Source organism: Natrix helvetica (assembly GCF_964273705.1).
Source record: "Natrix helvetica genome assembly, chromosome: 1".
Taxonomy (NCBI): Eukaryota; Metazoa; Chordata; class Lepidosauria; order Squamata; family Natricidae; genus Natrix; species Natrix helvetica.
In genome coordinates, this window is record NC_138548.1 from 248,002,895 (window position 1) to 248,029,106 (window position 26,212).

A 26,212-nucleotide genomic window follows, 5' to 3' on the forward strand; every position below is an offset into this window, starting at 1 on the left:
AGGTGCTTTGACAAAACATCTAATCATTCCCCTGGCTCAGTTGATAAGGGAGGAGAGCTTGTGGCCTAGTGTTTAATATAACTGCCTAACATGTAAAATAGCCCAAGTTCAAATCCCAGGGTATAGCTAACTGGGGAGAGCTAAATAGCTTGAAATACATCTGTACTAGTCTCCCTTTATTTATTTATCAGCACAAATGCAACACACACACACACATATATATACAGTAGAAATTCAGTAAATAAATACCCACCCACACCCACACAAACCAATCTTTATTTAAGGGAAAATACATTAATTAATGTCCATGAAACAAAACATCACAGTCAAAAGATCTCAAATACAGATGCATAATTTAAACATGATACATATGCCACGACTTACTTTTAAGGAGTATGTCTGGACCTTGGCAGTATACAAATAACATGGTATTGCATGCTTATTGGAAAAGGATGGACGTTTTGACTCATGCCACCTTAACTATAGGGACAAAGTAAGAATTGCAAAGTTTTTTTTATATAAGCGTAATCATATGATTAAGTGCCATCAAATCATTGTTTGCTCTTTAGAACCACATGTGATTAACCATATGAGTAATCAAATACTGTCATGACATGCTATAACAAAGATGAAGTATTGTAATTTGTCAAGGTACGACTAACTTACATTATTATAGGGAAGTCTTGTGGCACTACTTTTCTTATGGCAAAATACTTGATACATCAGAATCCAGTACTAGATATATCAATTTTAATAAACTGAAATTTATGGAATTAAACTTTTGCTTTAGAATCAACAATCCCACTGTTTTTATTGTAACAACATAATAAAATTTGTAGATTTGTGAGATAATTTTAAGGGTGTTGTCTCTCTGTTTTGGAATATCAATGTGTTATTGAAGAAAAGATCATACCTAGCCTGTTATTTTTGTTTTTAATAAACTGGACTTCTCCTTAATAATCCCTAACGAATTTGCAAGTATTTTAGCATGACAGCCCATCCATCATCGTTTAGTATAACCACCTATATTGCACTAATTCACACTCACTAGCAAATCTTACAGCATCTTCCGATATTTACTTCCAAATTAATAATAACATCGAGAAATAAAAATAATTGGAGGGGGAGCGTAATTAAACGACACACAGCTGGCGAAACAGCAACCCTGCTTACATTTTCTCGAAGCCAATCCACGGACGGATTACTTCTAACTACAACTCCTACAACTCCCTGCGTCCTTACAATGTCCGGGACAGCAAGCGCAGAGGCCCTCTGTACTTGTAGTTTCAAGGGCCGGAAACCCAGTAGAAGAAAAGGGGGATTTTCCGCCATCACCGGGACTACAAGCCCCAGCATGCTTTGGGTAACCCGGGGCGGTAATGGCGGCGGCAGCGCCTGCGCATTACGGTCTCCGTGCGGACCGCGCAGAGTGAATAATAAAGCTCTCCTCCTCGGTGGTAGCGGGCGGCGGAGGAGGGAGCAGAGGGCAGGAGCATGTCGAAGGGCCCGGTAGGGACCGGGCCTCCTGCGACCGGGCCGGTGGCGCCCGCCAGCGCGCTCCAAGCGCAGCCCGAGAAGCCGCAGCACTACACGTACGTAGCGAAAACAGCCGCAGCCGCTTCTTAGTGCTGCTGCTCCCGCCGCCGCCGCCGCCGCACCCCTCCGCCCGGCGCCCGCCCGCGCGCCACACACGCCTGACGTCAGCGGGCAGCGTGCGGCACGCGCGCACGGAAACAAACGGCCCGCCCGGAACCGGCTGAAACCGGTTGTGGTCGGCCTGGGCCGGAGGAATTTCGGCTATGGGAGGGGGCCGGGAAGGAGCGGACACCCCCCCTCCCAGCGCTTTTGGTGCGGGCGGGCGCGCGCGCACCTAATCGCCCCATAAACACAAACACACCCCACAGGCAAGAGGCGCGCAGTGCCCATGATGCGTTGCGTCGCCTTCGCCCTACGGGTCCTCTGCTCCTCCGTTGGTTTTTGGGTTGGGGGTGGGGGGCTGTCCGTCTCGCTCCTGCCCCCTTTGAGAGACCCCCCTCTTTTCGCCGACCCCTTCTTTTTTGTCTAATTGGCTAAACCCAATTAGGGTTTAGGGGACCCTTTTTCTGGCCGATGGGTTGAACAAGTCGTTCTGTGAAATGAAATTCTCCTCGGATACTCGGAAAATTCGTGATCCGAAGGTCCTGGTGGGGAAAAAATTGTGGTGTCTTCTTGTCCCCCAATCTTCATAAACTGGCTTTTCTGTGACTCATGGTCTGTCTCGTGGAATCGAGAGCATCCTAAGTGAAACACTGTATACAAAAGTACTGTGACTTTCCTCGCCATTTTTTCTTGCTGATGGCCGTCATTAGAGCGGGAGTTTGGGGGGGGGGGAGTGTTTCTGGCCAAGCCTGCAAAATAAAACTTAAAAGCATAAAGGGAACTCAATCTTTCTTTCTTTTTTTGTCTTTGAATCTTCTGGAACAGTAGTTCCTTAACAAGGAATTTTGAGTCCCGTAAGCATATCGTGAGGAATAATTCAGCTTGTTAAAATAAATGGTCTTCCCAAAATAACAAAGCATAAACAAATACTGTTGCATTCTATTGATTTCATAGAAAATGTTTTAATAGCATCAACATAAAGAGTTAAGTATTAGAATAAGTTGTCTCTTATATTTATAGGTTGCCCTCTTCTGTTCAGAATTCCTAATAATTGCGTATATCAGAGAGCAGTTGCTGTAGCAGGTACAGGTATTTTAGATTTGTTGGTAAATACTGTGTTACTTTGGGACCTTGTAAATACATTTTGGTGACAGTTAATTTCTGATGTTGTTACTTTGTATCGTTACTGTACTAGCAACACCTATTCCTACATCTATTTTATTATATCTGGCAAAACTTGTTTTGCAGGGAATTGGTCATACATAACCTGTTCCACATTAGTCTGAGGAATTCATTACTATAAGATGTGATGGGCACAGATTTGGATGGCTTGGAAAGGAGTAAATAAATTCATGGTGGAACATTAGAGCGTTGCCTCCATGAGGGAACCATGCCACCAAATAACAGTTACAATGAAACAGTGATGGAAAGGGAATATGAAGGACTCTATGTCATGATTGTGAGCATCCTGAAGGCATCTGGTTGGAGGCTGTGAGAAGCAGCATGGTAGACTAAAATGGGTCTTAGCCTAATTCTTCAGGGTTATTCAGATGATTGGTCAGTTGTGCTGCTAATGTTTGAAACCTATTAAAAGCATAATAGAAAACTTTTAAATATGTGCAATACTGGGTGTGTAATAGGATGATACAATAATTGCTTAGTTCCAACCTGTATGAATGGGTGAAGAGATTGACCTTAATTGCAAAACAGGAAGTCTGTAGATTAGCCTCATATACCTGCTGTACATCATCACAATTTTGAATTGTTGATAGAGATTCATGCATGTGCTTATCAGACAGTATGAAACTTGCATTTATAATAAAAGTCAGTATAATATTAGCTGGTTTTTTCCTGGTTTCCATTACCTTCCATATCTTCCTTTGTATTCTCAAAATGCATTGGATATTGGGGGAAATCACACAGAGGTGACACGTGGTGTATATGAGGAGCTATAGAAGCTCACCCTCTCCCTGCTTTCACTGATTAAAATATCAATGAAAAAAATCTGATTGGATTTCACTCAGTTTATTTCACAAAATGTGAAGTAAATATATTTAACAAAACAAAAGAGAATAGCCATGTGAGCTGGTAACAATCTAGGAGTGATGAATAATTTATTTATTTTATTGTTTTTAATTTGTTTATGCTGAATTCTATTTAATTTACTTTGAAAATGAACAATTTAAACATGAAGTTCTTGTTAAAATTAGCTTTGACAAATTGTGTGATAGTGTAAGAAGATATAGCACTAAATTTAATTTTGTACATCTTCTAGTGCAGGGGTGTCAAACTCATGTCGTCATGGCAGCATCACGTGATGTATCGTGACCTCCCGCCCCCTTTGCTAAACTGGGCATGGGTGTGGCCAGCGCATGATACATTCGGTCCATGAGTTTGTCAGACCTATTCTAGTGGAATAACATCTGTACCATAATGGGTTCTCATTCATCCAAGTGTCTTCAAGAATAGTTCTAGAAATTTGGGAGAAAATCTATAGCAGATGTTGGAAGTATATAAGGAACTTCAGGATTAAGAGGAGGAGGGTGGGAGACTAATGCATAATCAAATGATCACATATATGGAAAGTGTATAGCTGATAGTTGGTTTTAGGTATCTTTTTCAGATATTTATATATGGTACATGTTTGGATCATGCTTTCAAATGCAACAGATTCTATTTTTGATGTATTTGCTTTCACTAATGTGTAACAGTTTATATTTTGCTTATGCTTTTGCAAACAGAGGATGTCTTCTGTACCTTCCAAACCATACCAGTGTAGTGTTGCTGCAACTTGTCCCTTCTGCTTCTTCTGTCCAAATGTTGCTGAGGCATATTATTATAGGCATAAAAAATGCCCACGTGTGTGGGAGAATTTTTTTGACAGTCTGTTTCTTGTTGAGATATTTATGAATTATTACACACAGCATTACAAGAGTGTATAATGCCAATCTTAAATAGGAAATTCACTTCATGTACCAAATTTGTGTCTGTACCTGTGTACTGATTCCTGATGCCTATCTGACCTAGTCCCTTCAGGGTTTTTTTGGAAAGGTTTTTTTTTGGAAATCATTTTGCATTGCCTGCTTCCTAGGGATGAGAGAGTGGCTAGTCCAAGGTAACCCAGTTGTTTTTATGGTCTAGGATTCAGAATTTTCAGGTTTATAGCCTGGTGCCTTAATCACATCACCAAACTGGCTATCATGTGCCACTACTCAAGACTATTATTGATTTGCAATTTTTGTTATTCTTTATATTTTTAAGTATAAACTTTCAGTTGTGAATATGCAAGACACATAATATTGAGGGAAAAATATCTTTATAAAGAAAAACTTTAAAGCTTGTCTTCCTCAAACCAAATGCAAGATACTAGCTAGCCTGATATCTACATACCTAATGCAGTATTTTGATTAAGATAATGTTTAAAGTTGAGTGCAAATACACTGATCTACTTCTACAGATTCAGTATCATTTGCATTTAACTGTCAGTCAGATGCATATTTTGTTAAGGCTTTCAGAAGTGAAAATTGAAAGGATTTTAGATTTCAAAATAAGAAAATATGTAGAACTGTTTTGTTTGTATCATATATTTAAAAATATATGTAAGGATAATGTAAGCAGAATTCCGCCCATAGCCATTATTCTCCTTAGGCTGATTTTAACTAGACTAGAAAAAAAGAACGCCTTTTTAAATAATTAGATACTCTATTGAAATAGTGAGAATGGTGAGAAAGCAGTCATGAAGGGTGGGCTAATGCTGAAACTGTTTAATAGACAGTTGTGTCTCTTGTATGAAATATACTTCTGAGTTATCAGTTTTTAATTGATAAATTTAAAATTATAGAGCATAAGTCAAGATTCTGACTTTTTATGTGTAGTTGGCTTTTTTTCTTTGAGTTTTGGCAATTCATGTCTTATTTGTAATATATTGCTTATGTTACTCTGCAAAGCATATTAAATACATAAATAAAATAATTGGAAACCAGGTTCAAAGCACACTTCTAATCAAGAAGGAAGCCAATAGTGCATGCCATGGGTTCCTAGTTTTGCCTGCACTAGACTACTGTGTTCCTGTTTAATATAGAACTTACTTGTATGTAAAGGTCTTTTGGTGACTATAAAGAAAGCTCCTTTTCTCTCATCTGAAAGTGATGCTAGGATATTATGAGTGTTAGGTTTTTGGGGAAAAAACTTGCAATATTTAAGTGATTTTATTTGACATAATTTATCTTTTTTGTTATTGAAGAAATAGTTGTGCTGTCCCTAATTGTGGAGAAAAACAGAGTAATGCACTTATTTCCTAGTCGCTTATAAATAGGGTCATAGTTCCATTTTTGATCCTGAGTTTTCTTGGAATTTAGCTGCCTATTTTCAAGTGCGCCTTCACATCTGCAAGTGTTGAAACAGCTTTTTTCTCTCTTTACGTAAATCTTAAGTGTCTTAGGAAATTGAATTCTGCTACAATGTCATGTGGTCTAATTTACACTTCACGATTCATTAAACTATAGTTTATTGGCTAAGGAATGGTTGTGGATTGCTTATTCTTATTAATTGTGATATACTAGTTTGTAGAGAATCAGAAACAGCTATTCCATAGCGAACTGTACTTTAAATAGCTCACAACATTTAAACCCGAAGAGTACATGCAGGTTTCTGATGTTCCAACAATCATGGTGCATTCTGAATATTAGTGAAATTGGCATAAACATATGAATATGCTAAATGGAATCTGTGCATCAGTTGGCCTTTGACTCACCCATTTGTAATCCACAAAACAGGTGTTAGTACTAAACGTAAAAAAAGTTTGTGTAAGAGCTGGAAAAACTTTTGATGGGAAAAACTATAAATGGTAGTATGATAGAAATGGTGACATTTTCCTAATGTATTTGAACTCTATAGTTAGAAAACAGTTATAGTGGGATGAACGGTGAACCAAAATGTTGTGCAAGAGTGTTCAGAGTTTATGCTTTTCAGAACATTCCATCAGGCAAAATGATACATTTGACAAAAATCTTTCTGTCCATCTCCTAGGCAGGTTGTATATTTAGTTATTTATTATTCTGCGCAATGTACAGTTCCCCAACTTTTGTTCTAAAAACAAACCCAGACAAAATAATTGTCTTTACCGTAGTAGAATACAATTAACTGCACTGAATTCTGGAGAATTTGAAAGTGGACATGCTTATTGTGGTAGTTTATGTTGATCATAAGGAAGCTATTTAACCAATTAACTAACATAATTTGTTTAATGTAGTAACAATATTTGCTTTTGTTTCTTTTTACAAAATTATTACTGTGCTAAAGATTTATAGTCAAATGAAAATTTTACTTTATAACTAAAGTGTCTTATCAGCACACAGATTTAACAACTAAAACATTTAAAGATATCACTACCACTTTAGCTACATTTCTGCTAATGGCTTGAGTCCTACTTGAAAAGAAGAGCTCATTCCACCAGTGGAAGAAACTCTAACCAGAAAAGACTTTGGTGCATGGAGATAGGAGAAATGTAACAAAAAATGCCATCTCTCTTTACCACTAGGAATGACCCATGTCTGACTTGGTTCAGTACAGTACCAAGTATTGTTACACTATAATATCTTGAGGAAAGTAACTTGAAATGAAGGCTGGAACTACTGCCTGGCAGAATAAAGCGTATCAGAATTTTGGATAGCTCAGTATAGGAAACAGTGGTAATCCTCAATATACCAGTTCTATTGTTTCACCAACTGTCTTAAGTTTAATTGTCATCTTAAACCGGAAGAAGCAGGTTTTTACCTTGATGTATGTTGCTTACTGCTGAATTTGGACTTAAAGACACACACACACACACATCCAACAACAATTTCTGAAATCTGAGGTTCCTATGTTGCTGGATAATCCCAGATACTATAGGAATTTCCAAACAGAGGGGATGGAAAGAGAGATGGGCTACATCCTTAGTCTGGGAAAGTTTGAATTCAAATTAAGATAAATTGAAACTGCTATGAGTATTGGAACTTTGCTGGGCTCCTATTTCCAGTGACCCCAAAGCCCCATGAATAAAATGTCTACTGGCAAAACATGAGGGTCCCAAATTAATGATCTTTAGGTATGAATTATTAATTCAACATTGCTTCCTTTCAGATCTTAATATATTGCCCTTTATCTAGGAAATAATGAGCATAGCTGGCCAAAGTAAATCTAATATTTACATTATAATCTGAAAGTGATGATGGTGACAGTTTTATACATTTAGTCCCATTGTTGCACATAAGTTTAATTTTCCCATTATACATTGTAAAACCCGCTATTGCTTCAAATACATGATTTTGCTGTCACTGGAGTAAAATAATTATATTCAAATTACTTATTTCAAGATTACTGTCCAATAAATGTTTTCCTACAAGATCCTTTTATTTCTCTTAATTAATTACATTTTAGGCTGTAGGTCTCAGACTTAGAATCTAATTACTGTAAACTATTGGAATTATTATGTAATGGTTCATGTTTTATATTAAGTCAACACTGTTTACATATTATATCTTGAGACTAAGATAGTATTTGTTTAGTGCAATTTTGACTAACATACTTATTGTGAATTGAAATAGATCTTTGTGCTAGACCTACAGAACCTCTCATTTAAAGAACTGGCTTGTGGGAGAAAGAACTACAGTGGTGTAAATTCTGCTTTTTTGCTAGAAATATTTGGGGAAGTAGGAGTGAATAAAAAAAGATTATTTGCAAAACTGTTGCGACTGTTTGAAGATACAACAGCATTGAAAAAAGTGACTTATGACATTTTTCACACTGATTACCATTGCAATATCATAAAAGATCATAAGTCCATAAGCTTAATTATGGTCATAAATCAAGAACTACCTGTAGTAAAGATAGTGTTCATAGTTATGGTTTTGGTTTCATATCTAGGCTACCTTGAAGGTTTAACATCAATCTTGTAGATCTCCTCTATTTTTAGAGACAGAAGATCCCTCCCTCCTTTTTTGGTTTTTAGTAATGGCCTCCAATCGTAAGGTACTCCACTATCTGTCAATCACATTGTTTAGCTGAGTGTTGTTACAACATCAGCAGCAAGTGGATATACAAATTACCAATTTACAGAATGCCATAATGCAGCTAACATAACAGCTGGAACCAAATTTACTCAGTGTGAACTGTTTATGGTTGACAGACCAGCAGAATTTCCCACAGATTGGACCAAGATAACTTTTGACTAAGTTTGCTAACATAAGAAGCAGCTAAATGAGCCATACTGATCATTGAAGGACAACAATGTACTGCTGAAAAACCAAAACTTCATCAAAAGTTTAAAAGATACATTGAAGATCTAGTGTGAGGACTCAAAGTGAATTAAGAAAGAATGATAGAGAAGAATGAGTTGATACATTTTAGATTTTAAATTACTTGCCAGAGATGTGGGATGCAATAACATGTGGGATGGAAAGATCTCTCTCTGAGAGATGGGCTTGCTGAAGACCTGAGAGATGAACTGATAGATGACCTCAAATAATTTGGAAGACTTGGTTCAATAATGTGCAATAATAGATGGCAAGCTTGAACAGTTGAGACAGGGAAGAAATAGTAAGGATTGGTTTATTCTGAAAATCCCTCCTTGAAGGAGTTGCAAGTCCTACAAAGCCTCAGTGAAAGCAAGCTTTTTGCAAAGTTGGTGTGCATTTGACCTGTCTCAATTAGACTACTTGGGGTATAGGATCTCAACTGAAAGCACAAAAATGGATCTTGCCAAGATACAACATATATTTACACATAGATTAGATGTGCAGTGTTTTCTGGCTTTGCTAACTCCTACCGGAAGTTCATTCCTAAGTTTGCTGACTATATAAAACCACTGTCTTAACATTTTAAAAGGGGCTTGGAAATTCTTCAAGAACAGAAGGCATTTCGAGTGTTAAAATAACTTTTTGCTTCACAGCTGCTCCTAAGGCACCCAGATCCTATCCACCCATTCATAATTCAGACTCTCACTTCAAATGCCGTAGTAAGAGCGCATATATTTCAAAAAGAGAGAAAAGTATGTGTGGGGGGGTCAGATCTACTGCTGGGTGCCTTTTCTCTGGGACGCTTCACTCAGCAGAAATGAACCATGGCTTTTTCAATTAGGAGTTGCCTGCAATGAAAACTGCTTTCCAGCAATGGAGGCACTTTCTGGAAGGAGCTCTCGACCCAATACATATTCATAGACTAAATTCATAAGAATTTAGAGGTTTTGCAAAATGGCTAATTCCATCACCTCTTGACAAATGAGTTGGGCAAAGTTTCCCCACCAAAAAACCATGCTGTAGCCAAGTAACTTCTGAGTCAATTGTAAGTCATACCTCCTTGAAAGTTTGGGAACAGAGACTTTTGATCTCTTATGACAGATTCAGGTATCGCAGCAACAGGATCTATATCAGGAGTGTTAAACTGGTGGCCCGTGGCCCGGATGCATCACGCGCAGGCCATGCCCACCCCAGCTCCGCAAAGGCAAAAAAACGATATGTCGTGATACATCATGTGATGCAATCGAGTTTGATACCTGTGATCTATACAAGCCCCAGCATGCTTTGGGTAACCCGGGGTGGTAATGGCGGCGGCAGCGCCTGCGCATTAAGGTCTCCGTGCGGACCGCACAGAGTGAATAATAAAGCTCTCCTCCTTGGTGGTAGCGGGCGGAGGAGGAGGGAGCGGAGGGCAGGAGCATGTCGAAGGGCTTGGATGGACAACTTCCATCAATTCCAACAAGACAATTTTTCACCTTTTACTGTAGAGGAAGGGCAGCTGTTACACAATGGTTATTTGTACACTCTCCTTCCTCTAAGAGAGCAAATACTACAACACTGCCACAACAACAGAAGAGGACAATGGGAAAGGGGTGTTTGAACTCCATCAAGTCTTTAGGGGCTCCTTGCGTCTAAGGGTAATGGCAGATGTTAAGGGTTGTGTTTCTTCTTGCCATGCCTGCTGTAGAGCAACGCCAGTTCCTAAAAAGCCATCTGGCATGCTGCAACTTTTAAAGAGTCTGTCATGATCCTGGGACAATGGATCACTACTAGATTTTATTACTAACATCCCAGTGCAAGTATTGACCAATGATTTGAACTGACATATTTCATTCCTTTCAATCTGCCCAGGAAATAGTTTAGCTTCTTTTGAACCATGGGTCCAATCACATCATTTTGAACAGAAGAAGCCAGTTTACGTCCAAATTTTGGAAGGACCGTTTCCACATTAAATATTAACATCCATTTGTCATATATGCATCATCCAGTGTTACATGGAGAAACTGAGAAAGTTACCCAATTGTTGCAGCAATATAAGATGCTATACTTCCTATCAACAAAACAACTAAAATTCTATCCCTTGCAGAATTTGCTTACAACAATGCATTTTTTGAGATGTATTTAAGACAACTTTCAGCTACCACCTCATTGCTGCCCTCTACCACTCATAAATGCACAGTTCCCAAACATCTTGGATTTCTGCATAAGAGGCAAGCGGCCCAATGCCTCTTAAAGGAGCAACTAAAAATAGCGTGACTGTCTACTAAAATGTAGCAGATGCACACAGATAAGAGGGGGCTAAAATTGCAAAGAGCATTTGGTATAACTTTCTACAGGTTTTTTTTTTACTACAACTGCAGGATCTCCAAAAGTTTATTGATCCCTTCCCAGAGGTTAAACAAATTAAACCCTTTCAATTTGCATTTGCCAGCACCAGTGAAAGTTCAGTAAAAGTTCATTTAGTATTGGTCTTTGCTGATGAGAGAGGCACTGCCCTCTCTATACTATGTATGTACTTTGCATGCATAGTAGCTCCCCTCTCATGACACAATTGGGATCAGAATTTCAATTGCTACTCAAGACAATGGTTAATTGAGTTGCATCCTATTTTATGACCTTTATTTTGCCATCGTGAAGTGAATCATTGCAATTGGGAAGTGAATCGTGCAGTCATTAGGTGAATCCAGCTACTGACACTGACTTTGCTTATCAGAAACTGCCTGAGAAGTTCACAAATAGCAAACACCTGATTCTTGCCAAGTGCCTGAATTTGAATCATATGACCATGGGGATGCTGCAATGGTCGTAAGTGTGAGGACCAATTGTAAGTTACTTTTTTCAGTGTCATGGTAACTTAGAATGTTCATTAAATAAATGGTTATAAGTTGAAGACTACCTGTAATGTCTTTCTCCTTGCAATCATGCCACACGGACCATTATTATACAGGCTTCCCCTGATGATTGTCTCATGAATGCTGACATTTGTTAATGCAAGGGAGGCTTTTACTTCCTAGATGTTACACTGGGATTCTTGAAACCCCCAGCAGTATTACATGCCAAGCTGTTTGTGTGATTTTGGTTGGTCAACTGTTCTGAAAAGAGTACCAATGGTGTTGAATTATCTCCATTTGTACATGATCTAACTTAGGAGTCAGCAACCCTAAACATTCAAAGAGCCACAAAGGTCCTAAATGGAAGCCCCCCATTCAATTTTGGAGCCGACCAGAAGTCCAGTCCCCCCATCATAGAGACTCCTAGCATGGCATCCTTTTTCCTCTGCTGACCGGACGTCTGGTTCCCCCACCATAGAGTCTCTTCCTAGCACTGCATCCTTTTTCCTCTACCTGTCCTAACTGAAAGCCCTATTAATTGTGGCGCCAACTGGTGACAGGGAACCGCAGCAGAGGGATGGAAGAGCCACATGCGGCTCCAGAGCAGCAGGTTCCTGACCCCTGATCTAACTGATGGTAGAATCCCAACTCTTTGGAAATAGTTTTGTAATCTTGGCACTGCTACCCTTCCAACCCCGTTGGCTCCAGCCTCCTGCCTTCTCCCTGAGTGTGCCGAGCAAGGTCTCAATGGGCGATGAGCTCCACCACGCTGCCATGATCAGGGCTTGTATCCTGAGGCTGTGCCCTCACCCAATTCCTTTATCCTGGGCCAGTGGCAGGAAGAAATGACAGTAAAGGTTAGCTGAGGAGGCAGTGGTAGGTAGTGGAGAGATATATTTTGATCATGTAACGGGGTGTATGTGCTACAATGGCCATAACTTTGAGGGCTGATCAACTTCAAACATTTGCTGAATGAATGGTAATTAAGTGAGAACTATCTGTAGCTTCCTTTTGACTTCCTTTAAAAAGAAGCTCCTGTTAAAATAGTAATTTGCTTTTTTGGTAGTCACTTCAGCAAAAAGAGTAAGGGAACTCACAGCTCCATGCATCAGTGAAAGCCTTTCTGGCTTTAATTTATATACAGTACTATTAAGGCTTTGCCCTTTTTTTCTCTCTTAAGATGATTTAAAGTCATATAAGCCAGAAAAAGAAGAAATAATATTACATAGTCTTTTGAGGAAATCCCCACCAATCTAAGAAGAGTGAAATAAATGAAATTGCATCAAAATGTTTATTTACCTGGAATATAAATATAAAAGGATAGAGAGCCTTTTTATCACGTATTAAGTTTGGCAGTGCTGGGAAGCAAGTCCTCTATTAGGTTGATAAAATATTATGTTCTCCTAGGGTATTTTGTCAGTGGTGTACAGGTACCTTATAGTTAACTCAGTTAGAAAAGCAGTTCCCACAGTGTTTGCCAGCAAGGGTTTTTTTTTCTTAGAAGAAATCTGCTGAGCATTAACTTGCCATGAAATGTCTCTCTTCATTAAACACTGTGAAACTGATAGGTTCATCTTTGTGAATGCAGAACTAAAAAAAATTATGTGCTGTCTGCAAAAATTACTTCTCTGTCAATAAGGCAAGTGCAATTTAGTTTATCTTACATATAAAATAGTTCTGTGTTCATATATATATGCCTGCCTTACATTGCAGAGGGAAGTAATGTTTCTATTTAGACTGAGGGCATGTAATGAATTAAGTTGAAGGCTTTTGTTTACTCTCTGCTTGTTCTTCATGATAGCAGTTCACCAGAATTATCTGTCAGTAACTGCTGCTTTGAGTTCTTGTAAATGTGTGTAATGACATCAATGATTAAGCGATCATGTATTCCGCTAGCCTTGTTTTTTATTGCTTTCAATTTTTCAAAACATCAGATTCTTTTCCAGTAATTCTTGCTTCTGCATTTTGGGTCCAAAGTGGTTAAGCTTTAGTTTCATTACTAGCCACTTCAAGCAGTCTGGTTTTACTTCATTTAATATTCAGTGATTTCTTCTTTTTGTCCAAAGTAGTCTCAAAAACTCTCTTCAGTACCACTGGTCTAAGGCATTGATTTTTCTCCATTCACTCTTTCTGATAGTTTCAGGCCGTTACAAACATGTGGCAACTGAGAAGACCTTGATTCTGACTTGGATGTTAGTGTTAGCATTAAACAGTGTTGGATTTTGTGTTTCAGAACTACCCAAAGAGGTTGTGTCAGTGAGAGTGAAGACAATGTATTTTTTTTAATTGCAATTCAAATGTGCAAGTAAATGTTATTTACTTAACTATCTAGCTTTAGAATAACATTAAGATGCATAACTAAATGGAATTCTGTGAGAACAACATGCAGTTCATACAGATAAAATATATATTTGTTTTATTTTTCTTTATTTTTCTCATTTCTGAACAGCCCATCTCCCTTATTTTAGCATATGTTCTATTGTACATTTAATATGTTCATTTATAGTTTTCGGATAGAGCTGCATTACCGCCTGCTCTTTTTTATTACAGCTGTTTTTCTAGTAATTAGCAGACCAGGGACTCAAAACATTTTTTTCTGTTCCCAGTTGTAATATTACTAATATTGCTACTACTGTATTAAGGAGGGGGAAAGTATAAACTATCAGCCACTGATGTGGGGTTTTCCCAAAACAATTTGCACTAAAACATTTTTATTAAATCCAATTAATGTGGTAAATTTCCAGGAGATTTTCTAGCATAAACTGAATGTTTTTTCTGTCATAAATTACCATATTTTCTTCAGGCTGCTTCTTTTATTGTTCTGGTTTTGTTGTTGTACATATTTGAATCATCCTTTCAAAGATATTTCTTTATCAGAAGCAATACATTGAAGCTCTGTTATTGGTAGCAGTTTTTAATGTACTACCTTCACTGGAAAAAACTGGGATACATCCATGTATGTATCTGTCTTGAAAATAAACTTCTTTTATAATTTTTATGTGTTAAAATGTTTTACCAGATGAGTTCCAAATTTTGAACACACTATATAAATTAACCTATTTGAGGTACTCTGGTTCAAAATGTGTTGCCCTATGAGGTACTGTTTCTCCCAGCTAAAGGTTACCAGAATGACAGTTTTAGTTTTAGTAGTATACTAGACCAGGGGTCAGCAACCTTTCAGACCTCAGGGACCACTAAATTCATAATTTTAAATCCCGCGGGCCATCAATGTGAATTTTTAAAAAAGTTAAATAGTACTTAGTGCAATATAAAAAATGCAAATAATTTTCCTGCGGACAACCAAAATTTTCTCGCAGACCACCAGTGGTCCATGGACCACCGGTTGGTGACCACTGTGTAGAAAATCCATGCCCTGTTGGGTCATTGTTACAGAGATGTTTCTTTATCTGATTCCTCAGTGTCTTTAATAATGGCATCGCATTGGCATCCTTCAGTCTCAAAAAACTATGGTATCGTGCTCTGGAAAGAGGTCAAAGCTGGAGTGTTCTCTCCAGAGCACGAGCCCTGGGTAGATTAATACGGAGGACTGTTACCCAAGCAGCAGATCCCCCCTCTCCACATCGCTGAAATAGTCCAATGGAACGGCAGAGCCGATATAATTAATTCCAGCTGCGTCGCAGGAGTTACCAGAACGGGGTTGTACACAGTCACGAACTGCTTCCGGGACTCCGGCTCCGGATTCTGCCTCGAGATTGACTCCTAAAGCCTTTTCCAGTAGTGGATATAGCCACAAGGCAGTGGAGGTTTGTAATCAGAGTTTCCCCTTCTCCTAGAAGATGGTTCTGCTGCTTTATCTGCTGTTGGGACGTAAAACTCTCTTCCGCCTTCAAAACCATTGACCATCTTTTCCTGTAATCCTGGAAAGGGCTCTTACGAGGTGCTACCAGATGGGTCAGCTGGACCAAGGTTTTTAAGGAGATGTTACTCCTCCATCACTCACCCTTTGTCCTGGCTTGTGACAGGCAGAGCCTGGCTTCCCAAATGTTGGGCCCCGGATGGCGGGTTTCAATAATGACAGAGCTTCTAATTTACGGGTTGGGATACATTCAGAGATGTATCTGCCTTGAAAAGTTGGGATACATTTAGATGTATCTGCCTTGAAAATAACCTATATTCAACAGTCAAACATCAGCACAGGAAATATTTTATTTCATTTTGTATTATGGGTAGTCCTTGACATGACCACAGTTAAGCCCAACATTTAGCGAGGCAGTTGTTAAACGAGTTGTGCCTCATTTTGCGACCTTTTTTTGCCACAGTTGTTAATTGAATCACTGCAGATGTTAAATAAATAATGCAATCAATTCAATTTCCCCATTGACCGCTGGCTGGGAAGGTTATAAGTAATGATCACATGACTCCAGGACAGTGCAACTGTCCTAAATACATGCCAGTTGCCAAGTGCCTGAATTTTGATCACATGATCATGGGGATACTGCAATGGTTGTTAGAGTGAAAAATAGTCATAAATCACTTTTTTCAGTGCTGCTGTAACTTTGAGCGGTCAGTAAATGAATGGTTCTAAGTCGAAGGCTAGCTTTTCTATGTGATAAACTGGTCTGTGATAATATTTATGTTATAAAATGTTTTATAAGATTTGCCAAATTTCAATTGCACAAGAGTCAAGACTTCCAGATTTGGGATGCATTGTATGGGTTAACACATTTGATATTATCATAGTTCAAAATGTTTTGCTCCAGGGTTCATCATTTCACCCATTTAGTAGTATATAAATTTATATGCCTCCCAATGACTTTGAACAGCTTTAGAATTTTATGTGTCCTCCTGCTGCTTTGGCAGTGACATTTCAGATTTTGAAGCATTTTTATTTTTATTACTCGTCCTATCCTTTGAAAGTAATTGCCACTTAAAAATTGCTGCTCCTGAAGGCGGAACCATATTTTGCATGAATGGACAGAAACTTGCTTTACAAAGAAGAACACTAACTTTAAATAAACTTTTATTTCAAGTCATAAACATATGGTTTCAGTATTGTATCTGTGAGTTGTTCCTCATTATTGTTTTGAAGCTCTGAATTATGTCCTGGTACTGAAAATATGTATTGAAAATATTTATTCCGAGATCTTTATTTCTATTTTTTAATTGGATTTGCTTGTAAGACTCTTCCTTGAAAGGTACATAGATACCTGAAAGGTCGGATAAAAATTGTTCTAGAAATTAAATTAAATTAAAATACAAAGGTTTTTTTTCATTACCATATTTTTACATCTTTTTCTTCTCTCCTAAATTGATAAAATTATTCCATACATCTTATACTTGGTTGCTTGTAAATACATAGTTACTGGGCACATTCTAATGAGTAACTGAAGCATATCCATTTTTTAAAACTTTAAATGTTAAAATGATAATTTTAAATAATCAAATACAAGATTAGGTTATTAGATACATAAATGAAGACAGGCCATCTGCCTTTTTTATTCACCCCAGGACAAGAAATACATCGTTTCAATCATGTGTTTATGGGGCAAATATTCTGAGGTGCTTGAAAGAAAAATGTTAACACTTCTGTTACTGAAGTAGCAGTGAGCTGTGTATTACTGAGTTTCTATTAAATACCAACTCTTCCCTTCAGTTAGTTATTACTAGATATTTCAGTTTCCTGAATTTTTTCTCTCTTGATATCTGAACCAACAAAGTAGGGAGGAGATAAAAATTCAGAACTATGGCCAAATGAGGGACACCACAGGAAGTGTATTTGTCAGGATCCTGACTTGTCTTTGCTTTTGTTTTTTGAAGAGCAACCACTGAAAGCTGTGAGTGAAGCGGTGGTAGAGGTAAGAGAAGGCTGCTTAAAACATCAATTTTCAAATGTCTTTTTGCTGTGGGAGATACAGGTATTCCATTGCAAAACTGTTACATGCCCCTGTCATATAATTTTTAATACCAATCTTGTAGTGTTATATTATGATCAAAGCAAATTCTTCTATTTTTCTGGAGATAGCTAATGTCCAGTATACCATTTGATATTACTTGAAATAATCGTAGGAGTATTTTTCTCTCTTTTGTTCCTGTGCCAATAAAAAAGTAAATGCAGGTGAAATGTTAACAGAAATGTTTCAATATTAACTTGAAATTAGGACCGGATGATTATAATGTCAGATTACTTTAAAAATGAATATCAGTTGATAATGTTATATTTTAAGAATTTATTTTAAAACAATAACAGCTTCCTGGCTAAGCAGATGAATAATGCCTACTTTTATTTATGTATATATTTATTTATTAAATGGAATTCTGTCCCAGAATTGCAAAAGGGTCAGACATTCAGTAAGGGAGGGGCATGGTTTTTTTTGATGGTGGGTGAGGTGGAATTTGCTTCTCAGAAGAGTCATTAATAGCACACCTGTTTAGTGATTGTTAAAGAATCAAGACCTCAGTTAAGCTGAATGTTTATTATAAATAGTTTACTGCTGTTTAAGTCACTGTTGTGAAATTCATTGAGTACTGGATAAAATCAAATCCCAGTAGTTTAAATCAATGGTTTTCAACCTGTGCTCTGCGGACTCCTGGGGAGGCCGCGATGTCATCACAAGGGGTTTGCGAAGGGTTGAAGAAATGTTATGATTTAAATCTTGAGTTAAGTCTTGGAAGTCCATGGCCATAGTTCAGGCCACAAAAAGTAGGTTGAAGAAAAGGTTGAGAACCACTGGTCTAAATACATAATAATGTGAATTTTGGGCAAACTGTAGTGATCATTTTCAGCTGTTTTCAGCTATGATTAATGAGATAGTTGCAGACCAATTAGAAACTTATGAGTATGAGCACAAAAGCATTCTTCACATGTCCATGAACAGAGAGAGAGATACTGTACTATCTTCAAATCTGAAATTAATATTTATCTATTGTGAATCATAGCTACTAAACCATTAATAGTCTTCCACAATTTTGTCTTATGATCTTTAAAGCAATTCTGTCTTGTACAAAATTCAATAGCTGATGGAGAGTGATGCAGTGCTTCCTTTATTGGGATATAAAACTTCTATTCTATTTCACTGTGTACACCAGATTCTAGTATAAGAAAGAGAAAAAAATTGCATATATAATTATATTTAACTGCATAATCACTTTTCTTTTAAAGCATCCCTCAGTGTTGTAACCTTTTGTAATATAAGTGCCCTTTGATTATTTTGATATTCATTTTTGTATCTTTTTGAAGTCTACAATATCAATATCAAGTAGTAGTATACAAAACTGACTGCAGTAGTTCAAATGTGGTTTTACCAAACATTTTTGTAAGATGTTATATTAATAGTTCTAATTTTTACATCAACTTCTTATTGTATCTGTATTTATTCAAGCTATCTACCAGTAGTAGATTGAAAAGATTCTTTTCAACTTCTAAAATTAGATGTATGTAAATATATCACCTTACTTGCCACCCTAATCCTGAAATGTTACATACTAAATATTATAATAATTGTTCTTATGATGATATGTCAAGGAAACATTGATGAAGTATATTTCTTAAATTGGTAAATAAAGATATGTATTGAAATGCATTTGAAATAAAGCTTTAGATGTATATATTTTAAAAAAAGAAACCGGAAGTTCATTTTCTGTTGTGCGCATGCCCTCTGGGAAGCTCCTCTCCCTGCTTGTGGCCCCAACGAGCGGGTGTGTGTGTGCGAAATGCTCCCTTTTGGGGACTCATGCATACGCGCACGTATGCAGTCCTTTTTCAGCACTTTGCTCTTGATGTGATTTTGGTTGGTTGACCAATCCTGGAGAGGGTAATAATGGTGTTGAATTGCCTCCATTTATATACATCTGCTTGACAGTGGATTGATGTGGTTCAAAATCTTTGGAAATAGTTGTGTAATCTTGTCCAGCCTGACAAGCATCAACAATTGTCTTTCATATAAATTTTATTAAAAGTTTTAAAGAGAACGTAAAAACCAACACAAATATAGAAAAAAGAGAACTAAGAAAGAGAAGAAAAGACAGCGGTGCAGAAAGAAATGATAAAAAGAAATAAAAGAAGCTTCTCATTTCCTTTGCAGTAAATGGATGTATGATTACGAAGTTAGCTCTTATTCTATTATTACAAAAAAGCCTCACTTTTTTCTATTACACATTTTTTTGTAAACATCAAGACTACAATTCATAAATGCATTTTTTTCTATTTCATGGAAAAAAACGTATAAGGGATTTCCACTCAGCGATAAATGCAAATATTTCTCTAATTAAGAAGTTAATTTAGCCATCTCTGCAAGTTCCATAATTTTTACCAACCATTCCTCCCTTGTGAGTAGTGTTAAACTTTTCCATTTTGAGTGTATGATGTGGTGCAGTTGTCATATTTAAAAACAACATTTCATGACTTCTACTTTTAATCTGTGAGTCCCCAAAGAAAAACTTCAATTGTACTTTAGTTTTTCAAATTTTCTGAATTAATATATGTGTAGTCCATTTTTAGGACAACTATCTTTCAAGGATCCTCCGAAACCTCCCATTGTACAAACTACCACAATCTTCCACAAAGCAGTATTGTAAAGATCAGACTTTGGTAGTAAATACTCAGACTTTTGTTCTTTAAATAAGGCAGGACCTTCCACATAATAATCTCATTGATTGAAGCCCCTGACTCTAATTTCCTCTTCAAATGAACTGATAAGCTTTGAATTTACATACTTTTGCACACACAGAGATACGTAACTTTGGATCATTTTCCTGCAACCAATAAATGAACAAGTATAGTGTTTTTGACTCATGTTTAATTGCGTTCTCTTTATTTAGTTATTCTAGAAGGGAGTATTTATATTATTTCAACTTTTGTCTTACCTATTCATTCCTGGGTTTTGGTTTCCACAAAATTACAGTGTGAAGCTTTAAATGGTTGAGATAGCTGTTTAAAAAGTTTGCTGTAATTTGCCTTTCCTTTGGGAATAAAATAATTGTATTGTATAATTATAATCAGTGCTAGGATTGGGATTAAGGTTGACCTTTTAATACAAAAGGGAGGTGGAAGAATTAGCATCTCAACTTAGTTGAGAATGCCAATTTGCTTTTGGTGTCTGGCTCACAAAATACAGATGTTTAGTTAGGTGGAACAGAATGGGAGAATAGGAGAATATTTTTTATGAAATTGTATTTCAGAAAAAGTAAGAGGAAGAAGCTTAATACAGATTCATTCTTTTCGAGCTGAAAGGTTCAACCAATGGCAAATGGGGATCTTCCTTGTTCTACCTTAGATATTTAAATCATATACCCTTGTATAGTTAAAATTTGAATGATAGCAACACTTTGAGATTTCAGAAAGATTGTTTTGAACCCTACACTGATGAATCATCTACAAATTAGGATTTTTGAAAATTGAAAGCACAATTAACAGTTGCTATTTGACATTGAAAATTCTATCTCAAACATTATGTATGACATGGCTATATCCATTGTGGCCCGTGTCTTCTCACCTTCTCAAACATTAAAATGTAATTTTGATTTCCCAAAGGTGCTTTTTCAAAAGGAAACTGGATTTTTTGTTTGTTTTTACTTTCCCATTCAAGAAGCTTCTTCAGAACTGGATGAGAGGTGAAAAGTCCAGTTGTCTTTTGATAAAGCACATTTGGGACAACCATGACTTAGATGATTGAGAATTTCCATAAACAGTTTTTATTTCATTTTTAAAAATGTGTCTCTGCCTGAGAATTATACCATCTCAAAATTAAATGTTTAAATAATTTATATATTGTTTACTCCTAAATGGTCCTGGAAAATATCCCTGTTCCACTAACTCTCTGTGTAAGGTTGGGAACACCCCCTGCTTGAAACCTGGATGCCACCAGAAGGGAATATCAGCCTCCACTAATAGCAATGTGCCTTTTAGGAGGGAGGGAGGGAGGAAGGAAGGAAAGAAAAAAAAATCTGGGAGGCACTGAGACTCCAGATGCTTCCATTATCTATCAGTCCATGTTCATTGTAGATATTTTATATGCTATCATGTGAATGGTGTGATTTATTGGGGAAAGCATAAGATAGTATGTTACATTTTTATTTTTGGAGAGCCAGCTTGGTATTCTGGTTAGTCTATAAACTGTGGAACTGTGAGTTTTGTCTTGGCTTGGGTACAAAGTCAACTGGATGACCTTGAGCCAGTTATTCTTTTTCAGCCCTAAGTAGAAGGCAATGGCAAATCACTTCTGCAGATTTTGCAAGAAAACTGTACTGATACTCATTCAGGCAATCATAAGAGTCTAAGCTCTCAAAGGCACTAATGTTTTTATATTTTACCTTTTGTTCAAAATCTTAAAACAGCTTACACAGGAATCTGCATTTATCTTCACAAAAGTGAGCTTTTGCAGTACTGGGCTGAGGATGGCTGATCTAAAAACCACATAGTGAATTTCCCTTACTTAAAGGTGGATTTGAGTCTGGATCTCGCTAGTTCTAATTCAGCGCTGTACCTATTATACTATAGTGACTTTCCACTATTACTGGTGGAATACTGGTGTTAAAGCTGGATGAAATGTATTGATGAGGTGGAATTTGGCCAATATGTTGATTCTGCAGATTAACAGTAGTAAGCCAGGCTTCAGAAGGGTAGGCTAATATTGGCATTTCCACTTAACCATGACAGGAATCTCAAACATAGAGTAAATTAGATTGTTGTGGTTGTTTGCACATTAAAAACTTAGAATCATGTTTTCTAATGAAAGAGCTGTTAAGGGTAGATTTTTCAGCCTTCTAATTTTTATTTTTATTTTATAAGACTAAGATTGGTTCAGAAGCAATTAACATTTGGAATTTTAGCTTCCTAGTCTTGGATTTTAGTCAGCATTTATGTTTTGTGGAGAATAGAGATGGCCTTTGGTTACTGTTATAAAAATGCACGTTAATGATCCTCTTGTTAAGGTTGTATTTCACTATTGTCATATTCCCGAATAATGTTCACCTTGTAAAGGAATACTTTTAATTACTATATATTCTTTGAAGTTGGTCACATAACCAAGGGAATTTGCGTCTTTTTCTCATTATTACCATATTCTACAAAATACAAAATATTTTGGGCCTCGCTGAAAGCAAATATCTCAAGCTGTCCTTGAGGAGCTATCTAGGCTTTTTCCTACCTTGTTGGAGGTATATGTGTTTTCAGCAGTCTTCATGTGTCAGAAGACTTATTCTTTTTCCCCCTAACCTACATATTTCCTTGTTAGATAAAGCAAATTGCTAGAAAGTTTTTGATAACAGTTAAGCACAAGTTGTCCTGTAGATTATTAGGACCTTTAGAAGGCTTGAGTTCAAGTTTTTCTCTCTGAGACTGATTAAAAAAGCAGTTATTGACCTGAAATTGTTATTTTTACTGTTTATGATTAATTTAGCAAGATGGGACAATTAAAAGGATAACATTTCTTCTTCTATTAGAGGCTACATTTTATGTAACCATGATGCTTTTAAAAACTGCTTAAATTGATTCTGAGCAAATGTAGTATAAATATTTTATACCGTGCTTACATGATCAAGTTACAGTTTAAGAAGAAAAAGTTGTGTAAAATGTCAGAAAAGCAGAATGCCAGAGTTTAAATTCACTGCAGTTTCAGAACGATTGCTGATTAGGTTCTAACAGGCATTTTTACCAACTTCATTTATTCTCAAAGTTGGGTTTGCTGTTTATTTTGCTTGATATGAAAATAAACCAGACTGTATGTTTTAGAAAGGAAATAATGGCTTTTTTAAAGACCTCTCACTCGCTAGTAAGGAGTGCCAATACATTTTTTGGGGTGGGGGTGGGGACAAACTATTTTTTGCTTCTTGAAGTCTGTGACTGAGACCAGAATAACAGAGATTCCAATGCGTGAAACATCCGAAGGCCTACTGAATTCCAAGGGTGCATTGTGTCAAGAAATTATTTGTATTTTATTTCTAAGATTAATTTTTGCAGAAATTACAAAATAAACAAAAATGGTTTAGCTAGATGCCAAGGACAGTAGGGCTCTTTAAGTAGTGAAAAGGATTTTCTCAACCAAGTAGGGGAAGCTCCACCTGTCAACATTTTCTCTTTACAACTGCATAAAATCCAAGAGGGCGGATTGGAGATTTCTGCTTATTTAGCTTGTAAATAATCAGAGTAAATTAAACTCAGAGGACATATGTTGTAGCTAACAAAGGAAAATAAATCATTTAACTTCTTAGAAGATGAAGTATTTTGCTTCTTGCTGACTCCTTCCACTTTGGCAGTTAAATAGAACAGAATTATGTGTGCTGCACAAAAAAGAAACTGATGAAATATTCTGGAGAGACTTAAAAAGATGTATATGTATGTAAAAAGCCTTAGATGTATATTGAGAAATGTAATGTAGACTCTCCCCATTTATAAATAAGTTTCAGTTTTACATACACATAGACTTGTAACAAATTATAATGACACTTCTACAGTTACTTGAATTAAAAATAAGTGAATATACTGTATTCAAAACGTTGAGACAAAACAAGCAGAAGTTGCATTTCCAAATCAAAGAGAGGACCACAGTCTTGATTTACATCTTATGGTATATTGCATTAAGCCATAATGAAGTTTGTTTTGTTTGGTTAAGACTAAAGGATAAATCCAGCCACTGGTATGCTTATTCCTGTCCCAAAGTATATTCTGAGGCCTTTATGCAGTTAGGAAATGCTGTTATTTTGTGGTCCTGAAAACACTTTTCCCTCTTCAGTTGCAAAAAAAATTGATGGCTCCCTGTATTCTGAGGTAAAAAGTATACAAGAATTGTAGTAGAAGCTTTGCAATTACCCCATCCCAGTTCCAGGCAAAAAGTAATAATCCCGATTCTACGCTCATTCAGAATGCGGTCCTGCTTTCTTTATATAATTATCTTACTGCAGCTTTGCCTCAGAAAAGTTAATTAACTGTGGTCCCCAGATAGCAAGACGTTATGCATTCCTTCTTTATTCTCTAAGTTTATTTGCAATTCAGGCCACTACGGCTAGCTTAACAAACCATGGTCTAGTGGCAATATGAAAACCCAGACATTAAGCACCAAAGTTATAAGAGATATAAATGAAATAATTAATAAAGCCATGTATCTTCAGAAATAACAAACTGAAATATTTATCTAATAAAATAATGGAATAAATAATGAACAAAGTTTGTGACCAGATATGAGCACCAGCAAGGAAAACATTATGTTCTGAGAACTTTTTTTCCTTTACTTCTGCCATGAATCTCCTGAAACAAAGCATTTTTAAGGGAACAGGAGAAATCTGTGGTAGAAGATTCTTAATTCCCAAACTCGGCTGATCTCACATAGACAGAGACAAAGTAAAGAACCTGGGAGACAACTAAATATGCCATTTTTATGATTCATACATTTTACTCTTTCAGGCCCAAGTTATTGGAACATTTTGCAGTCCTTTAAGTCTACTAGAATATAGAAACATGGAACACTTTTGCAAATACTGTATACATCTTGTTTAGATTTCTCATGTATAAAGCAGTTAGCTTGATATATAGTTTTGACATAATTTCCCTTTTTCCTGTTCCCTTTTGGTAAAGCTATGTCATTTGATCATATGAAATGGCATACTAGCTTTGTGATTTATAATTTGATTATGTTTAATCATATTAAGAGTCTAAAGGAAGTTGTCTTATTTGGTTGGGGATTGGGATGTACCAATTTATTTACTGTAGGATGAATTGCTCATCCATGAACATATCTTGTATTGTTCAAGCTGCAATGTTCTAGTTATGTCCACATTTACACATACATTACTTCTTGCTTTAAATTTAGACCTGGATCATGATGATGATTTCTAAGCTTAATTTGCATTGTTGAGCTTTATTGACTGGCTGTTCCTATGTAAAGTTTGTTAGTCCTTTGGGAATAGGTTGCTGATGTAAGAATTCTTTTGCATTTGCAATAAAGGTAGTATAAATTATTACATGATGTAAATACTGCAATATGTTTGCTTCTTTTGCTACTTTAGTTCAAACAATATTTTAGATGCTTTTAAAAAAAAACATGTAATTAGTAGTGCTAAAAACCATTGCAAATAAAGATGTTCTAATTCTGGTGGTTAATAGTGAATGTGGAATATTAGACTGCAGCCAAATGTTCCAAAACAAAGGTGTCCTCTTGTGTTGAGCAGACAAAACTGTTTATAGAATTCTGTACATTTGAAAAACTCATGATATTTGACAATATAGATAGTCCTTGAGTTGCAACAACAGTTGGGACTGGGATTGCCATAGTTGCAGTGGGAGTGATGCAGTCGTAAAGCACAATATCATGTGACTGCATCCTTAATGACAGCAATCCTGGCACTCCCAGTTGCTGTGATAACCCCAGATTGTACAGGTTGTTAAGCGGGAAAAAGCAGTGGGAGGGTGCAAGTGCCATGGGAAAGGTGGAGGTGCTGCAGGCAGGCACTAGAGACTATGGGCAGGTCAGCAGAAACTGGCAGAGGGCTGGCAGAGGCCTCAGGTGGCTAAGC

The 26,212-nt window shown here is 36.8% G+C and overlaps 1 protein-coding gene across 4 annotated transcripts in view; it reads left to right on the top strand.

Annotated features, from left to right (window-relative positions):
* Nucleotides 1-1,373: 1,373 nt before the first annotated feature.
* Nucleotides 1,374-26,212, top strand: part of UNK (unk zinc finger) — a 59,096-nt gene continuing 34,257 nt past the window's right edge. For 3 of the 4 annotated variants that reach the window (XM_081954209.1, XM_081954211.1, XM_081954212.1), the window contains exon 1: nucleotides 1,374-1,592. In XM_081954209.1, coding sequence (XP_081810335.1) covers nucleotides 1,495-1,592 — 98 coding nt within the window. In that variant the 5' untranslated portion in view covers nucleotides 1,374-1,494. Of the gene's footprint in view, nucleotides 1,593-17,581; nucleotides 17,623-26,212 lie in introns of those variants that run through there. The other variant, XM_081954210.1, reaches the window with a different exon arrangement.